General features: G+C 41.3%; 1 protein-coding gene across 1 annotated transcript in view; it reads right to left on the bottom strand.

Annotated features, from left to right (window-relative positions):
• The window catches only part of trim71 (tripartite motif containing 71, E3 ubiquitin protein ligase), a 33,469-nt gene extending 12,710 nt beyond the window's left edge, over positions 1-20,759 (bottom strand). Inside the window, exon 1 of the mRNA XM_085346326.1 lies at positions 18,920-20,759. Within this exon, the coding sequence (XP_085202452.1) occupies positions 18,920-19,672 (753 nt within the window). The 5' untranslated portion in view covers positions 19,673-20,759. The remainder of the gene's footprint in view (positions 1-18,919) is intronic.
• Positions 20,760-21,198: the final 439 nt, after the last annotated feature.

A 21,198-nucleotide genomic window follows, 5' to 3' on the forward strand; every position in this document is an offset into this window, starting at 1 on the left:
CACAGGGCGTCATATCCCAAAGAGACACCAGATCAGTGGCACCCAATAGCAGGAGACCTGAGTGGATGGGGAGGGGCCTGCAATCAATTCATCAATATTGGCTGTTCCCCTGGGGAGCAGGATAATCTAATAGGACGCACACCTCCCCCTTTATCAGACTTCCTCCTCTTTCTGCCTCTGGCTGTTGGATCCTTTTCTTCTTGTGCTTTTCTTACAATCTCTCCTTCTGTTAACGTCAGTGCTTCACTTCGATCTCGGCACCACTTTGTCACTCAGTGCCTTCCTCTTCCCGGCTTTCCTGTCCCATCCCTCCCCCGATGACTTCTCACAAATTCCAGGAGCACAGGACACACAACAGCGAGGAATGCAGCTGGTTTGGAGAGGAGGGGGTGAGGAGGATGAGGAAGGTGATGTGGGGTGGGGTGGGGTTGAGCGATTGACGAATAGCTGCAAATCAGCAGTACAGGGATCAAACGCAACTCCTCCAAGTGACTACTGCATGACCAGTTATTTAATGAAATCCATGTTTAAGGCGGGTGGGAAAATAATTTTAGATGAAGACTCTTCTTATAATCATTTAGGGTGACAAATAGAGGGAATCAATTCCACTGAACACCTCTATCATCACTAAAGTTTAATATGGGTCATTCAGAAACCAATACCTCAAAGCTGTGTTATTTCAGGCTGCCATTTGTGCATGCTGTAACATGGCCAAGAGAAAAACAACAGGAGTCTTCTTTCACGGTAGCAGATCTTCGCTGCAAGGCCCTTCACACATTTTTAATCCTATCTGCTCCACACATGTCATCAACGGTCCTTGAGGTGAATCATACTCTCTCATACACACAGTGTTGGAGATTACATAACAACACCAGGCCTCTAGGAGCAAGGATCGATATTATTGACTTGCACAGAATACAGTCTCTTTAAGGCAGTGCTCTCTCTCAGCCTGCCTCTGTCTTCAGTACCTCTTTCAGTCTGAGGCAGGTTCTTTCTAGGAGATCGGTTGAAGTGGATTTGCAAGTTTTAAACTGTATAAGGACTGTGTTTTTATTAGAAATAGGAGAATCATGCCTGAGAGTTGTGGCTTTAAGTTAGGACCACAGATTGTACATGAAAGAGAGACACTGCCATCCTGTCGTTGCCCAGAGGTTAAATGCTAACATTTAATGAAACAGTGATGTGTCAAGTTATTTGCAAAGGACGGGGGTATTACACAGTCACTGATTTTAAAATTTAAAGGGGGGAAAAAAAAAAAGTCAAAAATTGAATCTGCCCGAGTCCTTTTACTGCTTGTCTTCCCCCTGCTGTCTCACATTTTTCATGTCTTCTCTCTAATACCCTATATTAATAAAGGTTCAAAATTCTTCCCCTGGAGCTGTTATGGAGGAAACCAGTTTTTGTAAAAGACTATTTACTTTCTTTTTAAAAAGGAGTTTAGTTAAAAAAATAAAAATATTTACAGATGCAGCCCACAGGCTTTTGGACAGTGAGACACTCTGTAATTGTGTTTATGTACCACCACAACTTTGCATTACCTGTTTAGGACTTATGGTCATTTTTAAGTAAACAGTGCCCCAATTTCAGAGGCTCAAAAGTAACTGGCCAATTTATTGATGAGCAGTGTCATGGTCAGGTGAAGCCTGTTCCCTGGTCACCCCATTACAAATTACATAAATATTCTGAGCTGACTACAGGTGTTGGACTTGTATTTGAAAGCGTCTGACTAGAACTTCAATTGCCAAATCAAAATAACATTTGCCTCGAGGCGCTTTATAACTGTAAGATAAAGGTTCTACAATAATACAGCAACCTCCAAATAGCAGACACCCCCCTATCAGCAAACACTTGGCAACAGTGGGAAGGAAAAAACATGCTTTTAACGGGAAGAAACCTCTGGTAGAGCCAGGCTAAGAGAGAGGCCATCACTAGGATGGAAAACAAAAAACAAAGCTATCAAAGAGATAGCAAAGCTTTAACAGTCTGCAGACTTTGAAAGACCCAACTGTAACATTCACTTTTCAAACTTAACATGTGCACTGGTGTTGAAAATTGTTAATAGTTGACGCGTCGTTTGAAACTTTGTAAGATCCCAAAACATGCAGGAATAAGTAGTAGGAATTAAGCGTGTAATAACGGACTGAAACAGAAGATGGCAGCACTGCATGTACAAGGATGCCAGCTGCCGTTAAACCCCGAAAAAGAAGAAGCAGTGTCCGGTATCGTAGCTGTGTCCAAATTCAGGAACCGCATCCTCCTGTGCCCACTTTTGTAGGCCGATTACGTTACAGCGACACGACGAAGACTGTCCAAATTTGAAGACTCCGACAAATGCGCCCTTCATTTTCCCAGATTTGAAGGATAGGTCGGGTGTATACTTCGTGGCCCAACCTATCCCAGAATTCATAGCGCGGCCCTGCTCAGTTTCCAACAATGGCGGCGGCTAGTTAGTTTTAATATTACTCTTATTTTTCTTTCTGGGTCACAAAATAAATGTTTAACATATTTTCAGGCGAGAATGTAGCTGTGTAAACTTCAAATATCTGCTCAGTTTATCAAGACACCAGATATTTTCAAAAGCGCTCAAACGTTTTCGGAGACGTCTGTTACCCACTAGCTCGATAGCTAGCTGGGGTTCAAGGCTCACTAGAGCCGGTGAGAACACCGGACTCCCGGCAAATAATTTTCAAACCCACCTCCGTCTTTCGCTACTCAGGTTAAACATGATAAAAGTTACTTAGATAACTTAAAAATGTTATTGTTTGGCTTTTTTCAGTATTTTATTTGTTCCTGAGTAAAGCGGTTTGTCTGAGATTAAAGTTATAGTTTTTACACAGCTGAATAAACGTCAAGCAGGCAACTGATTATCAGAAGTGTGAGATGCTCGAGAATATACTCCGGTGTCCTGTTATATTTTAGATAGCAAGGAGCACAAGGCTGAGTTTATTAAATTCCACCGAAACAATCTGCAAATGTCATTAAAATTTAATAAACTACCATCTTGTCTTTATTTTTAGTTAGCACATACCTTAAACACTTAAAGCTGTAAGCTAATGATAGTTATATAAGAGCAGATGCTGCTGGCGCAATAAGCTGTACGTTTTACGTCCAATGGATGCATGATCTGATTAGTCGACTAATCGCAAAAATAATCAATGACTAGTCGACTATCAAAATAATCGTTTGTGGCAGCCCTAGAGACAATTCTGACATGTCCAAAATATTGTAGATGTCACATCAGGCAGCACCATGTGCTTGCCATGAAGAAATGAGAACAACATGAAAAGATGTGAAATGTGGGTAATGCCATCAAAGTTGTAAATTCCACAGAGAACAGCCTGGAGGGGAGGCCTCGAGGCAGAGCAGACTCACCAACATTATTTATTACACACTAATGCGTGGCACGAGCAAAGGCTTCAGGCAGAGGGACATTCTGCTCGTCTACATCCAAAAGGCATGGTGACACAGAGGGTCAAGTACCAATCACGTCCAGACTGCTGGATCTTTGCACACTTTTATTGCTTGAATGTTATTTTGCTCCTATACCTTCTTGGTTCTTCTGCATTCGGCTCCACAGTTCACAAAAGCCTTGTGCTGTAATGAGAATGTTAAATGAAATGACGATTTCATGAAAATGGTAAACACCTTAGCTAACACATCATAAATACTATTATTGGGTAATTCATAATAGCAAAAGGACTAACATCAATACGCGTTAATATTAGCCATTTAATCATTAAACAACTTTAACTTTTTAACATTTATGATAACCTATGTTTACCACTTTAATGTTGTTCAAACAGGAGGTCTGACCCCTGAAATTTGCCCCAAAATCATTGTTCAGTGTTGTGAACTTCAATTTTAGCTGTTAGTATTGCTAACAGCAACAGAGGCAATCGTGGCTCAAAGAGTTGGCAGTTCGTCTTGTAACCGGAAGGTTGCCGGTTCGAGCTCGGACAGTCTCGGTCGTTGTGTCCTTGGGCAAGACACTTCACCTGCCGCCTACTGGTGAAGGCCAGAGGGGCCAATGGCGCAATATGGCAGCCTCGCCTCTGTCAGTCTGCCCCAGGGCAGCTGTGGCTACACCTGTAGCTTGCCTCCACCAGTGTGTGAATGTGAGAGTGAATGAATAGTGGAATTGTAAAGCGCTTTTCGAGACCCTCAAAGCGCTATATAAATGCAATCCATTATTATTATTATTATTATTATTATTATTACTGTATGAAATGTAGGCATCCTAAATCTTAAAATTATAAAACTAAAAACAAAGAGGAGAAGCTGGAGAGGAAGAGGAGTAAACAGAAACTGATTCAATGACAAAAATAAATACATAAAAAAAAATTTAGTGTTGATCTTTGTAACCTCAAAATCATGAATTGATTAATACACTGATGAGTTAGGGTGTGCATTTTCACCCGAATCTGACGTTGTGTTGCATTTTTGTCTTTTTAAATAAATGCCAATAGTTTCACGCCGCAGCACCGTCACAAAGCAAAAAGGTTAACTCCTGAGGGAAATAACAGCGATGCACAATGGCTGCAAGTTCCCCGTATTTGTATTCACACAGCAGCAGGATCAATCCTGTTTCCCCTTTCCCACCATGCAATGCACTGGGAATGGGGGGGGGGGGGGCACAAACTTCAATAGCCAATTTAAAAAAAAAAAAAAAAAAAATCACTGCATGCAGCATGCATGCGCTCCCTGCGTGCACAGCCGAGTGGGGGGAAGGGACGAGGGCCATGTAATGTCACACAGTGGTGCCACAGAAACAGGGCTGCTTGGGAAACTGAAAACAAGTTTGCTCAAAAAACAAAACAAAAAACTAATCGCGCACGCATTGCAGCAGTGAATTTCTACAGCTGCCCACTGGTACCAGACAATGAATAGACGTTAACCTGCTGGATTACTTTTACAAAGCATAGTAGTGTCAATAAAGCAGTTTACCATCACATCATTTGACCAGCCCGCAACACGCTTTATCCACAAACCAACACAAGAAAAAAAAAAACCTGAGTTTTTCCTGCTGCCAAGATTGCCGGGCAGAGACACTTGGATATCTGTAAACTTACGGCTTAATTCAGCTTGTTACCAGTTAAGAGACTCTTGTTAACACGACCTTTAAACTAGATTGAGATTTGAAAAGGAAAAAAATTGTAAGAATTTATTAAATTGCACAAAAAACCAAGCAATTTTCAGACCTGGCAACCATATTTCTGTCAGCCCCTACAAAGCACTTATGTTTGACAGCTGAAATTTGTAGGTATTTGTCTACAAAGGGTGACTGTCTATGTAGACACTTTGTATATCAGAACCTCGTCTCCTCCAAAGCCGACTCAATGATCAACAGCAGCACAAGCAGAAGATTGTTGTCTCCAGTGTTGTTGACAGTAAGCAGCTCCAGCATCTAGAAGGCCGACTCACAGCCCTGCTAGCAACTGCATGTCCGCATGTGCAGCCTCCTCTAATTTGTACAAATACTATCATTTTAAACTCAACTGAAGTAAATTGAAGTAAGCTGAAGCCAGCAAGATTTAGCAAGTTTACACTTTAATTTCATAATTTTAAAAAACAGCTGTGATCCAAACGCGTTTCCTCCTGTATTTTATTTTTCCACCAACAGTGTGTAAGAGCTCTGTGAGAAAACTCATGAACATTTTAACCCAGAATGAATCTGTTTAAAGTTGAATTCATTTAAAACATCTTTTAAATGGAAATGGTTTCCAAAGTTCAAAAAGTGACGCATGAGTACAACAGGACTTGCTTGAATCATTTAAATAGAGACCTTCTGTTAATCTGTGTCATCGCCTCAGGTCTCTGTGCTCTTTTCTTTAACTGCCTGTCAACACAAAGACAGAAAAGGTCAGAGCGAAAAGGAAAATTCCTAGAAGCTGATGTCACATGTCAGTGTGAATTTGTGAAAGGCAGTTTTATTCACCAGTGGAAAAAATAAAGCTTCAAGTAACCAAGTGATTAAGTAACTCACTTTATGTAATTACTATACTCAGACTGCTCATCTCTTTTTTGAAGACAACAACAAAACTTCAAACACTGCTTTTAAAGATAGTTATACTGGACTTCACTTGAAAGATGTTTTTATGTAAAACAAAGTTCAGCAATAAATATATTTCACACAATCACAAAGAGGCAAAAAAAGCTAAATAAATACTGTTGTTATCATTTTTAGAAAGTGTGTCGGTTTTAAACTTCCAAACACTTGATTACCAGTCCAGAATTGCAGCACACCCCATTGCAACACTTCAGGCAGGAGCAGACGTCAGGATATAAGGTTAAGCATGTGCACGTACACACACGAAACCTTCCTTTACTAAGACATGACTTAGAGGCCACAATGTGAAGTGCAAAAAAAAAAGCTGTCTCAGCTACAGCAGAGGTCCTTTTTCTTCAAACAGGCTGTTACACCAGGCAGATTTTATGCATCAGTCATCCTTCAGTGAGCAAACTAACTTCAGCATGTGCTGGAGTTAAATTAGAAAACTAGAGGAAGATCAGCAGAGTTACTCCACTTATGAAAGCCTAACCAGCCAGCATCAGCACTAAGCCACTTTGGTATGTTCGGGCTGGATAATCTGAGGAATAACTGATCCTAACATTCCCAGCAATCCTTGGAAAGCCATCTGGCAGACAAAGGTCCTTCGATGCAAATCACAGACACCTACTCTTATCTTTTGAGAAAACGCTCTGCATATCTTGTTCACAAAGTTTCTCCCTCCCCTCTTTGTTCCCACCATTGCTCTCTCTCTCTCTCTCCTCTCCTCATTCTCAACACCTCGCCCCCACCCCCACCGGCCGCTGCTCCGCCCTCTTGTGGCAACCCCCGTTGGCTCGCTGCCACGAACACAACATGCACACGGACACTCCTGCCGATGTTTTGAAACTTAGCCAGCTACAACACGCGGAGGGCGGTGGCTGTAATACAACGATCTGATTGGACAGCCCCGCTGAAGGAAAAACCCACAGTCAGCTGGCCTCCTTTGCATGGACAGCATGTGAGTGATTGTGATGCGCTCACTGGAGCAGTGAAGTTTAAAAATAAATAAATAAATAAACTGAAGTAATGACACAGAGACGGGGCAGATAAAAGGAATAATCGCAACAATACAATTATGAAACGCAAGCCGGCAGAAAAGAGGAATTAAATGAATAGGATGTAATGTGCAGCAGCGTTCTGCCTAATAAACAACCCACATGCTCCATGAGCCTCAGCTCGTCACAGCCACCTCTTCCCCTCTTTTTCTTAACATAAGGCTTCAACTGTTATCTTGAAAGCTCATTTGCTGGAAAATATTCACAACGTATTTAATAAACTCTGACACTGGTTACAAAAACACAATGTTCACAGTCAGCCCGCCATCCTAGCTGTTATTCAGCATTTACTTTCTGTACTTTTGTAGCCAGTTCTCTGCACATTACTTATGCTCTGATGTTGCCACCTTTCTTTGCAGTCACCCTTCTTTGGTCTCACGTCCATCATCTGATTTGTCACACACCACAACATCAGCCCTGAAAGCTGAGAGATTCATTGTGAGTGAGGCTGCAAATAATGTCACAAAGTGAAGTGGCAGTAAGACCTGAAGTGTGAGTTGCATCAAAAACTGGTGCACGTGTTCCTCAAGCACAGAGCCATCACTCAAAAACTGAAGAAGCCCTAGCAATCACCACAAATCAGGCAATTAGCTACTCTTACGTATGAAAGGCTAAGATACTAATACAGACTAGCCCAAAACTAATATTATGAAGGAAGGATTAAGACTTATTTTTCTATTTTCTTTTAAAGCTACAGCTTCCCTGCTACACATATTCTTAATATAAAACATTCAAATGACTGAAAGAAAGTCTTGGGTTATTCTGAATGTTTGTGGGGTTTTTTTCCTTAAGTTCTCTTAATTTTTACAACTAATGTGTATATCAGCTTTTTTCTAACTTATTGGAAAAAGAAAGCACGTTAGTCACTGGTCAAATCCAGTTGGTACAGTACAAAGATTACTTCTTCATGTTAGCGTTGCTTCTGTTTTGGAGGCATGGAGGAGGAGGACACTTAACATCTTAATGATTAATAAACGTTCTCTTTTGTTGGAAGAGGAAACCTTTAATGTTGGAATGTGAGCCAGAGTAAGTAGCAAATGTGATTGGTTTGCCTTTTGTGTTGAACAACTCAGCGTTATCACACAGTGTTTCACTTGCACAAATGTGCAATCTTTCAGAAAAAGCAGGTCATGGAAAACACATCCAAAAGTAACAACAAAGCATGCAAACTACCGCAACTGCATCAAACACCTGCTTAAAGCCTAAAGACTAAATAAAGTGAGGTGGACAAATTATGACTGGAAGCTGTGCAGTGTTACCCAAATAAAGTCAAATGTGTTAACAACACAATCCCACCGAGTGAGGTCAAATAATGGCCAATTAAAACCCCATTTGGACACAGCCACGGAGGAGGAAGTGGCAGGCTCCAGGTTTTGAATGGGTTTTAAATCCAGTTGTCAGAGAGAATGTGATAAATGCCTTCCTTTCTATCCATTAAATTTATATGGCCCAAAGTCCTCGAATGGACTTCAAAGTCAACACACACACACTTCCCTTTAGCCTACATGAAACACAGTCACAACACACAGGAAACAAGGAATGCTTTCTAATTACTAGGCACATGTTGCACATTAAAACTCTGGAAGTCCAACTTCATATAATCCAACTCTGGTGGCTGTGTGGAAACACACACAGAAACACTAAAATCCTCTTCAGAGGATAACTACCTACAGATGGGAGATGCTCTTGGATGAAAATGCTGCTGCCACACTCGTACAGATACTTTGAGTGATGAAAAGAAATCACTCGCTCCTCAACAGCAACAGCTGCTACATCACGCCGAGGAGACTTTCTGCATCTATAATGGTCATCGTCTCTGACACAGAACAGAGTGCTGATGAGAAAGACAGGAGTCGACAGAGGAAATACCCGGTGTGTGTGTGTGAGTGAGAGAGAGGGGGGAGAAAGAGAACCCAGGAGGTATAAACTCAAGTTACAGGAATTCCTCTGGCCTTGTATCAGCGTCAGTGTTGGGTTAGGTTTCCTTACAAACATTCTGTGTTAGCGAGCTCTGGGAGAGGGGGGAGTAGCGCTCAGGATCACAGAGCCGAGCATGCATGTGTTTTAAGTGACCACATTCCTTGGCAGAACATGACAATGGTTCAGTAAAGTTTAACAAATAACAAGATGAACTGTGGAAAAGCCTGACAAACGCTCCTCACCAGTACTGACTTTAAATCCTGACCCAACTGGTCCCTGAGCAGATACGAGAGCACCGTCAAAGTAATTAGTTCAACTTCACCTCATCCTCATACCGCTGCACAATTTAGGTACTCACTGCCCAGCATCCACTTTGTGCCTGCTCTCAGGCTGCTCCACCAACCCCCGAGACTATTTGGGCGTGTGCTGCTGAAAAACCACGCACGTGCACAACCACCCACGTAGCTATGGCGACAACAATTTAATTTGAAGCACAGGGTGACATTCTGTGGGATTATCATACCATTATCCCTCTCTCAGACCAGGATCCATATGTATTTGGGTATTGGAGGGTGACACCACAGCAAGCAGAGGGCACTCCTTCGATGTAATCCAATTTTCCATTGCTGCTTCACACTAACACACAGACGCAGCGTGGGACACTCTCTGCACAGTCCAGATTAGGAGCAGGGGCATTTATGCTGCTAAAGTAGACCAACATATTCACTTGGCCGTCATCTATAGTGCAGCAATACCAGCTCTCCAGCCAGAAGCATTAAGAGCAATTTAAAACTCAAGTTTTAAAGTTAGATTTCTTTTAGAGGAAGAGAATAAAGTCATAGAAAGCTTCAGCCATAAAAAAAGAACTCTGGATGACCACAGTTCATTAACCCAAGTTTCTCCACCATCTTCTTGACAAGAGGATAGCATACACAAAGTCACAAATTTAAATCTTTACATCCTCATTTCGCATTTTATTTTTTTTCCTCATAAATCAATCAATATCAGCATGCTGCAGCATTTGCGAGCAAAAAGTTGATGGACATTACTGATGCAGTAACAGTGAAAGAACAGAGCTGGTTAAAAAGCTTCACCCAAGATATGACCTCCCAGGCAGAAAATATTCATATATCAGTGCATTCCTGACTGGTAACAAGATTGTGTTCTTTTAGCTGTGGAACAGCCATGTTGTACTTTTATTTGAGGTTTTCAGCCAGAACACTACAACTACAGGCGTAGTTGACAGTGCTGTGTCACTGGATATAATGCTGAGTCACTACTATTGCAATGTGATACTGCTGTTGGCACTGTTTGAGAAGATTCACACCTCAAATTAGACGGTGTGTCATCAGCACCTGAAGCTACCTGGAAAAGGAGGATGGAAAGTGCTCTTGATTTGCTCACACTCACAAGTGCTGCTGCCTGCAAACATGAATAAAATGATATTCCCTTTTTTTTTTTTTTTACATTTTAAATGATAACTAAATTTAAATAAAATGTTAATATTACCACATGTTTTCTTGAAATGTGGAATATCTGCAGTGCAAACCAGTTAACATTAGCCATTTGACGATTGATCAGTATCGTCATTTATAACAGCCGGTAGAAGTCAAGAAGAGTCGAGAGAAACACCCTTCAGCAATGTTGTGACAGTTGACGTTGTACAGAAGGTGCTCTTCAACTTCCTTATTGGACACATGCTTTTGGAACGCCACAAAGCGCCTTTTAAATTACAACCTACTCAGATCGACTCTTTTTCCATAACAATCGAGTACCACATGCATAATGTGCGTGGTCGTCATCATAGTAATGCAGCCGAGCGTCCTGTGATGCAATTAATATGTAACGCGAACGCGACAACAAAGGTGGACATCAAGGCGATGATATATCTGCTGCTCAGTCTGTGGCTTTTTGTCACTGTGGTGTTGTTTTTGTAGCCATTTCCCTTGTTGCCAGATTTCAAAAAAAGCTGTTTTGATTTTTGTGAACAATTCTTAGCGAGTATGCATGGACCGGTCTATCACATCTTATACTGTGTGGCCAGTTTCCTTTACGGCCTACAGAGCTTTGTCTCCCATCCACAACTCTTCACTGGCAATTCCACCAGTTGGAAATCAATCAAATCCAAGCTGTAGCCAAAATACCTTAAACGAGTCATCTGTAGATTAAACCAGTAGGGTAAATATGCAAACAGCAAGAAAACTCAAGCCAGAGCAAATTAAGATTCATTATACGGATTCTTTAAAGGGGGAGAGGGGTGGCTTTCTCCATTACAGCTAATGAGGTTAAACATGAGTGAGGGTTTCAGCACGTCTCTCCAACACCATCACATCTTTTCTTACAATGCTTGAAGAGGCTGAAAAACCTGATCATGCACAGAGTATCAACAGACAGGATTCCCACTGCACGTCAGCAGCTGCCAGTACAAACAGTCGAAATAAGAAGCATCAGCTGCTTACAATTAACACCAAACCTTTACACGTCTGCAGACTGCACTGCATCATTTCTTTTAGTGTTTCTCCAAACCAAACCGCTGCCTGAACCAGTGTTCTTCAGAATGTTTTCTGGGGGAGTTTGGAAGTTCAGCACATATTATCAGAAGTCCTTCTGGAGTCAAGTTTTGCCTCTTAATGGCCATCTTGAATCTCAGAACAGCTCAAAACAGTACCTCAGTGGGCTTGCTTAACTCTTCAGATGGAACAGCTCCTAGAAAAACTCTTGAGGGCCCTCGCAGACCAAGCCAGCCTCGAAGAACTAGCCCAGGCAAAAGCCGCACATAACACCTCTCGACTTCTGCTAAGAGTTACACCTGAATACACACAGAGCCTACAGCTGATGGCCAGCTGAACGCCAGACAAACATGAATATCTGGATTTACATGAGAGGGAGCAACTAGTCAGAATATATTCTGCAGACGGTCAAGCAGAAAACCTTTATTGCTCTAGTACATGTCTATTTATAAAGGATAATTCAAATATAGAGCCCCGTGATCAGTAACTAGCTCCCATGATGCACACAATTACAGTACATAAACATCTGATTAAAACTTTGCTGTATAAGAGTATTGAGAGGCCTTTACATTCTCATACCCAGAACTGTACGAGACTATATGTGGTTTATGAAGAAGCTATACTGACTCACTGTGCACAAGTGAAGCCGTAAATGTCAGTAACTGGATGACAGAAAAAAAGATGTGAAATTTATCACTTCAGCGATTACATCAAATTATCTCCTATTGATACTTTGTTGCCAGATATTAAAATCATGTTGTCACTCTTAAAAGGTTTCCAACTCTTAATAGATCAGCAATGATAATATGGAGCAAAGAAACCAATCCCCTACCTCAGACAACCTAAGAAATTGTCTTTCAAATGGGTTTCGTGTAAACTATAAGGCAGACTAGTATACAGGATTTAGTATAACACAAGAAACTGATTTTGATGAAAAACGACCAACTATAAAAAAGCTAAAATTGTTTCTCCCGTCAGTCAGAAAGACTAGGCAGTTGATGAAAGTTTAAGATATGATAGACACAGTCCTGGATGCTGGACAATGTCTCAGCTTTCTCAGTGCTTGCAGGCAAAGAAAGACTCGCCTGCTCCCGTGTCATTCCCTCCCCCAGGGCTGAAGCTCTGAGTAAGTGAATGGGAAATGAAGCCCTTACTGGAAAACTGAACCCACCTACTTACTGGCAATGGACAGGGGGTATGCGGGGGTAGGGGTTATTCTAATAAAAAAAAATAAAAAAAACTTAAATTGGAAAATTAAATTGGAAATTTGAACTGGGCTTTAGTGATTAGTTGGGTTACGTTTTTAAACACTGCCCCATTTACTTAAATTTCACACATTTTAACGAACACCGGGTAACTGAACCCCACTCACGCCAGTAAACAGCTAAAAGTAAAGCAAGAGGAAGCTGAGCTAAACAGCGCTAATGGTGGGGAGGCAAAGTCATTAAACTGATACTTTACTTGGGAGACATTACCTGTGTTGTTACATTATTGTTGGCAAAATTAAATGGCAACATTTGACTTTCCTAACATCTGTTTCAAACAGAGAGGGTTAAGGCTGTTTGTTCTCTTTTTTACCCTTCACAAGCCTCCGCCTTGTGGGTGCTTTAAGGCTGAGCACTTAACACACCCTGAGAAGTTTTTGAGCACTAATGACAGGCTTTCCCCTTAGGTATCTGGGGGGCCTCAGGCACAGCACGTAGAGGGTGAGCATTTTCAGGCTGTTTTTTCAATCATCTGTGACAGCCACCATTTCTCCCTGCTTGTCATGGATTTATTTCCTGTGACACACTAACACACAGCACAGGAGCCTTCATCACCTCCGGCAAATAAAACTGGGCTAACCACCCTAATGCTCCAAAGGCACCAACAGCACAAATACAGCTGATACGTGCAGGTCATTGGCTCAAATTAGGCAAGCCGAGAACTGGGAAAACAGCCACACCCCTAACTTTAAGCCTTAGCAAATTCTAAATATCCCCCTCCTACATTTGTTATTAAGGGTTAAACCACTCATAGAGACCAAACATGTGTTTTAAGCCAGACTATAAACAGGTTTATATTTGCTTTAAATGCATTTTAACATGAGACTCTATGAAGAGAGACTTATTTTTGGAGCTGGCCTCAAATGGCCAATCAAGGAACTGCAGTTGGGTTTTTCGTGTGTGAAATGATGGTAGATTTGTGTGTGTTTTGCTCATAAAAAGGTTCATCTTGGAAACAATGGAAACAACAGTCCCCAATGCATTTCTGTTCTTATATTTCTGTTCTTATACTCACAATTAGGGGCCAATAACTATAGAGATTGACAGACCACGTGACTTTCGCGCATTGCATACCGGGAACTCGTGGCAAAACAATCCAAGTACCGCATCAAATGCGAGCATTTGCAGCACCGCAAAACGTTCATTCTCCGGTTCCAATACCTTCTTGCTTTTTCTTTGCTCCCCAAAAAAGTTATGTACAAAACGAAGAAGAGCAACAATGCCGGTCCGTACAAAGACAGACTTGATGAAAAGTCAAAGAAAGACACGAGGAAAAAAAAAAAGAAAAAAATCAAAGGAGTGAAAGGGTTAGACCCTTACGAGCACACAGAGTGGACAAAATACGTTAGCGTGCTGCCCAACTTTCACCACGCTAATTATACGGTTCTTGGAGTGAGTGCATACACTCATGAAGTTTAGTAACTTCAGGTCACTGCAACAAGCCCAGGTACAGTTTACCGACGGATGGGTACAGGACCTTGAAATGCACCGTGTAGAACGAAAGACCATTTTCATTTCATTTTCATTTATTTATTTAACACTTGGTACAACAAATCAAACAAACCAACCACACTTTCTATCAATAAAGCACTACAACCATGTGTGAAAAGGAGCAGGAAGAAGAAAATATTCTTATTAAACCCTGCCCCCTATCTACATTCCAACTTATATTACAAGTGGGCACCAAAAATCAGGGAACAAACTAATATTAACATTTATCTCCGGTCCTAACCCAAACCAAATGACCAATTTACAATCAGAATATACCACTCCACATAGTAACAAGGAGAAAATAAAATTAAAATAAATAAAACAAAAAATTATAATGGATCCATTTTCAATGAACTCCAATTTCATTCGCATTCTTCATATTGAGTTATCGTTTTAAGCATGTAACACTTTTTAAAACAATGTAAACTTATACAATTCTTTAAATTATAATGAAGAGAGTTCCACAGTCGTATACCCCTAACCGTTGGACTCATTAATCTTTGTGTAGTCCTAGCTAACTGTATAATTTTAATAATTTTGATTTTATAAATAATTTATTTGTATGTTCTCTATATTTAACATTATGAATCATTCATATCACTTTCTTCTGTAATAAGTTTAGAGGTTTTATAGTATTCTCATATGTTTTCCCCCAAACTGCAACACAGTAACTAAAATATGAGAAAAACAATGAAAAATATAAAATGCGCATTGTTTTATAATCTAATAAATCTCTTACATTTCCCAAAATATAAATGCTTTTAACCATCTTCTTTCTAATATAGTCAATATGTGATTTCCACGTCAAATTTTCATCTACTATTACACCCAAAAAACGAAATTCAGTAACTCTTTCAATCAATTCTCCATCAATGGACATAATGACTTCATCCTCCTTTAGACGATTGCCAAATATCATGAATTTTGTTTTTGTCAGATTCAAAGATAATTTATTTACATCAAACCATTTTTTAATCTTAACATCTCAGAAGTCATAATTTCAACCAAATCTTTCAAATTCTCTCCAGAGCAATAAAAATTTGTGTCATCTGCAAATAAAATAGAATTTAACCTTTTTGATACGTCACAGATATCATTAATATATAAATATATAAGTTTAGGTCCCAAAATTGAACCTTGAGGAACGCCACATACAATCTTCAATCTTTCAGAGGTATTGCTGAGATAATGTACATATTGCAACCTATTTTCTAAATAACTCCTTAACCAATTCAATGCCACTCCTCTCACACCATAGTTATACAATTTAGAAATCAAAATAGAACGTTGTAACGTATCAAAAGCTTTTTTTTTAAATCAACAAATACCCCCACTGTATATTTATTATTATTATGGGTTGCAGATGAAATATCGTCAATGAAAGTCAACAATGCTAATGCCGTTGATCTATTTTTACGAAATCAAAATTGATTTTCATTTATTAGTTGATATTTTTCAATAAAACTATCAAGTCTTTGCGCAAAGAGTTTTTCAAGCACTTTTGAAAACTGTGACAAAAGAGACACTGGCCTATAATTGTTAAAACTATGCTTATCTCCTGATTTATATAAGGGTATCACTTTTGCCACTTTCATTCGATCAGGAAATACTCCTGATTGTAGCGAAAGATTAAAAATATAGCAAAGAGGAATCCTTATACAATCTAAAGTCTTTTTAATTATAACCATGTCTATACCATCACAGTCAGTAGATTTTTTATTTTTAAAATTTTCTACAATTGCTACCATTTCTTTTATGGTAATATCAGCCAAGAATATGGAATTAACCATTCTATTATCTCCTTTCCAGGCTTCCTCATATTCTGGATCGTCATTTTTCCTAATTAAATTTGCTAAAGTAGGTCCAACATTTACAAAAAAGGAATTGAATTTGTTTACTACTTCAGTCTTGTCTTCGACAACTTGATTATTCTTAATAAAATAATTAGGCCGATCTAAGGGTGTGTTCTTGTTACCCAATACCTCCTTAAAAATATTCCAAATGCCCTTAATATTATTCTTGTTTTCCTGAAAAGGTTTTTTATAGTAGTCTTTCTTGGCTTTCCTCAATATTAATACCAACTTATTTTTATAAACTTTATATTTCATTTCCGCATTCTTTGTTCTATGTGTTATATAATCCCTATATAAATTATTTTTCTTTTTACACGCATTTGCAAGACCCTTAGTTATCCAAGGTTTCATATTCTTATTCTTTTTCTTATGCTTAAATGCTACCAATGGACAATCATCGTACGTATCATAAGTTTACCAGTCTCACAAATCGTCTTCATAAATACACATTCGTTAACAGTTTATTAATGGGAACTTTGAGCTAAACAGTAATTAATTAATAGTGGAAATACCTTCTGGTACGCGTTACAGAAATGTAGCAGTGACAATAATATTGTATGCTGTAATCGTACTGGGCAATTAGTGATACAAAAAACCTGTTTTATCCTGTGAATAAAAGTATATGTTTTTGTCAATGTACCATGGTAATAACAGAAGCGAAACCCAATATTGTGTCAAGACAATTTACTATTTATGCACAATAAACACAGGAGCATAGCGCGACAATTTCTGTTCAGCGCCAGACTTGCTTGTAACCTATATCACCAATTATGTTAAGAAAAATGACGTATTAACTGCTAAAAAACACTGACCTTTGTGGGAATGCTTGGAGCAGACTAACCTGTGAGCTGGAGTGTTATGGGACGTTATATTTGGTCGTTGAATGGCTGCAATCCAGGCCATCCGTCGGCTCTTTGTTACTTCGGAAACATGGCTCGAACAATTTCTCTTCAACGACGTAATCCGATAACAATTGATCTCTTTACCCGTCGGCTTCCCGTGGCTGACATGCGACCGCTAGTTAATAATACAACAGCTTCTTGTCATTTTTTGTTTCTTTTTATCGCTGTGTAACCAATTTCAATTGAAAGCCTGCGTGCGCTAGTACCTCTTGCCATGAGTTCCCAGAATCCTTTGCGGTTTTACCCCTGAATGACGTCACATTTTCAATCTCTATTGGCCGATACTGGCCTTATAGACCGATATTGACAAATAACCTTTACTGATGTTAGCTGCATCACATCAATCCCATATTAGTTAAAACTTGTCTCATGGCAAGTTCAAACCATAAAACAAGTCAATTACTTTTGTTATTTAACAAAAATCAGCAACAAATGACGACAAAAACAAAGATAAAAAGACATCACCATCACCTTCTGGCTGATGGTGATGACAATTTGCTTCAGTTTAGAACAAAGCAAATAGCCGTCTGGTCATGAAAGGGCACATTTTCATAAAGTCAAACCCTTTATTTCTCAGCGTTGTATTCTCAGTGTGCACAGCGAGCCTTAAGTCATTGCAAGGTTCTGTTAACAATGAATGGCATCCTGCGGCGTCTACAGCGTTTAACTGCTGGGACAAGGCTACACATGCTGCTGCAACTTAAAAGATTGATGTGCAACCCACGTCTGTTATTGGTTATGTGAAAAAGTTAGCTCTGCTTTAACATTTGCAGTCTATTATTCTGTTTGATTAAGTGACTTACTAGAACGCAGGTAAATGTACCGGGTGATATTCTGCACTGGTCTGCATCTGCTGACCACTCTCGATCAACCGGTTTGCTGACCTGCTCGGGCAAAACTGCGTTTTGTTTCTAGAAGATGCGGTGAGAACTATTTGGAAGCAACTCAACAGAAACCAGAAGTGGGTCAAAAATGACATTCCAAGACCACCTGCTGGTGCTATTTGTTATTCTTCCTGACCATATGACTCTACCAAGAAAAAGCTGGTTTCCTGTTTGACGGGCCTTTGTAGTTCTGCCCAGATCACACAGCGCACAAGGAGAGAATTCCAACTTGTCTTTCCCATTACCAGAGCAAAAGTAGATCTCCACAGCATGTCCAAAGCCAAGAACTTCTAACAGTCAGAGAAACATGTGTGCACTTACTACAGGGGCCTCTGTCTGCCCTGAATGGATGGTGTGGTACAGATTAACCAGACTCTGTGTACACACAGAGCGAGAGAGTGTGTGTGTGTGTGTGTGTGTGTGTGTGTGTGTGTGTGTGTGTGTGTGTGTGTGTGTGTGTGAGAGAGAAAATCCAGCTTAACACACGTGCCTGTTCATCTCCAGGGTACTAGGTGAAGAGCCAGTTAGCTCCCTTTGAATCCAAGGCCATATGGCCCCCCAGTATGACTCCATACTACATACTGAGACTAAAAACTAGCCAGTATCTATAACATACTGGTACTATGAATGAGTGTTTACCGAAAAGCACCACTGAACGACACAGGAAATCATTCCTGCCTGTGGCCATCTCCCTGTACAACGCATCCACTTAACACACTGTTTGCTGCTACAACTACACATGTTTCTTTTCCAAATATTTATTTATAAGTGACTTATGTATGTATGTATGTATGTATGTATGTATGTATGTATGTATGTATGTATGTATATATATATATGTATATATTGTACTATTCTTAGTTAGCGTATTGTCTGTCTTGTCTTAATGTTGGTTTAAAATGGAGCACTGTAACAAAAAATAATTTCCCCCAGGGATCAATAAAGTATTCTGATTCTGATTCTGATTGTCCTCCCCAGTGCTGGACTTACCTCGCTGTCGTGGTGCTGGCAGTAGCTCATGCGATCCTGGAACAGGGACAGCAGCGCGAAATTGTTCTGCAGGGACTGGGCGAGGGACACTGACATCCCTGGCTGGCTGGCGTTGCTGTTAGCGTTGACCCTGCTCAGATGGAGGTTCTCTCCCAGGCGCTCGATGAAGTGGTCTTTGGTGAGTCGCACCCGCTGGTGTGCTCGCACGCAGTTATCACACAGGTACTCCTGGCAGTCAAGGCAGTGGGATGTGGCCAGGTTCTCCTCGTCGCAGGAGCTGCACTGAGGCTCTCCCAGGTGGTGCGAGTGCAACAGGCTTCCACGTGACGGATGACTGAAGCCAGAGGAGCCTCCACCCAGACCTCCCCGGGAGTGGTGGTGGTGGTGGTGGTGGCCATTCTTGTTCTGGATCTGCTCCTCTGAGCTCACCACCACATCCAGCAGGTTGCTGAAGAGGAAATTGGAGGAAGGCAGGGAGTCCACTCCGGCCTCTGAGATGGACACCTTCTGGTCGCAGGTGGGGCACCGCAGCTTCAGCGGGTCCCCGGGACTGCGCTGTCCCTCCAGGCACTGCCTGCAGAAGGCGTGCAGGCACGGCAGAACGTGGAGCCTCTTGGTGGTTTGGCTGGAGGAAGACGAGGTGTGAGATGAAGACGATGAGGTAGAAGAGCTGGAGGAAATGGGAGCAGAAGAGCCGCACAGCTCCTTGCAGAGCGGGCACGTCTGCAGGTCCGAGTCGGGAAACGAAGCCATCTGCAGCGTCACCAAAACTGGGCTCAGTTTACAACATGCACGACGACGAGGCTGAGGTATTCATTTGGAGACACATCAGCCCGTTTGGGGTGTGTAGAAGATAATTATCTCTCCGCGTTAATGTGGTGTTTGAGGTAGATTCAACGATTTAAAAAATGAAAAAGGAAGAAAGATTTGCCACAAAAAACAAAACAAGGAGGTAGCCACTTATTCATAAAGTTATTCAAAAACAGTTGTGAGATCAGATGAAAAATCAGAATACTTAAATCAGTTGTGTGAGGCGTTTTTTTCTCTCTTTAGCAGAACCGACAGTCCTCCTTTTAAATACAGCATTCAGCAACAGACGACGCTGGTGCTTCCGTGGAGAAAAATAGTGCGATGCTGTTCGGGATAGCTCATAACATAAACCCGAAAATGGAAAGATACTGGGTCGGCTGGGGGGCTCGGTCTCTCCTCCCCCACCAGATCGGCAACATGACTACAGGACAGAGCTACAAAGCAGCACCCGGACGAGTAGCTACCTCAAATTTTTTCCCTTTAGTTCTCCGTTATCGCTAAGCCTCCAAATTCAGACCGGTGTGGCTGACCGTCGGGATCCGTTCAGGCGGCCAACGGTCGTATGGTTGTCGCAGCGCGAGCCTTGGACCGCGAGAGCTTGAATTATTCATCAAAGCAAGGGTATCATAGCGTGCCTCTGGTCACCGAGGGTTCACCAACAACCACAGCGAGCCTCCAACAAAGCCAGACCACAAGACAGCGCGTCTATCCCCAGTGTGGGAGAATTCACCGGCCCACCTTGTGAGGAGGCCCCCTTCCAGCTCACCTTTCCTCGCTGCTGGTCGCTCCCTCCGGGTTCTGCGTGGAGGAATGCGCAGGGTTTTCTCCCCGGCTCGGTGTATGGGGGTGGGGGTGGGAACGGTGGCTTACAACCAGGTGAAACTCGGTACAGCGACAGTTTGGACCTTTAATGTGCTGCTGCTGGTTTTTCTTTTATTCTCGGATGAATTTTTTTTTTTTTTAAAAAGTCAAATTAAAAACAAGCTGTGCGCTCTCATGCGCGTGCTGCTGGGCTTGCAGCGCCTCGAGCTGCTCTTATCGGACTGAGGAGGAGAAATGGAGCCAGCTACTTCCGCCCTAGGGGAGGAGAGAAGGGTGTGCGCCAAACGCACGCTCCCGATAGCTGGGGGTATGTGGTCACGTGCGCGTGAGTGCGAATTTAAAGGGATTCGCTGTCATCAATTTACCTTCCCTTCATAATATACTGCGCGTATATTTTATTATAAAAGAGTATAGTTGTTGTTTTTAGTTTAGACTAGCTAATGGCTGCCGAAGTCGAGAATCTGGGCCTGAAAATGTCAATTTTACTAAGTAACCTCAATGGTGTTCTTGTACATGCACGAAATATCACGATCCGCGTGTACTGACGACAACTGTAAGGTCTGGGGTTCGAACCCTGCCTGATCCAAAATGTAACTCAAAATGTCCTCTGGTGAGATATTATCGCTGTGCAATAGTCCACATTTATT

Source organism: Diplotaxodon limnothrissa, linkage group LG22, assembly GCF_057381915.1.
Source record: "Diplotaxodon limnothrissa isolate DT_005_m linkage group LG22, D_limnothrissa_male_GT1.1, whole genome shotgun sequence".
NCBI lineage: Eukaryota > Metazoa > Chordata > Actinopteri > Cichliformes > Cichlidae > Diplotaxodon > Diplotaxodon limnothrissa.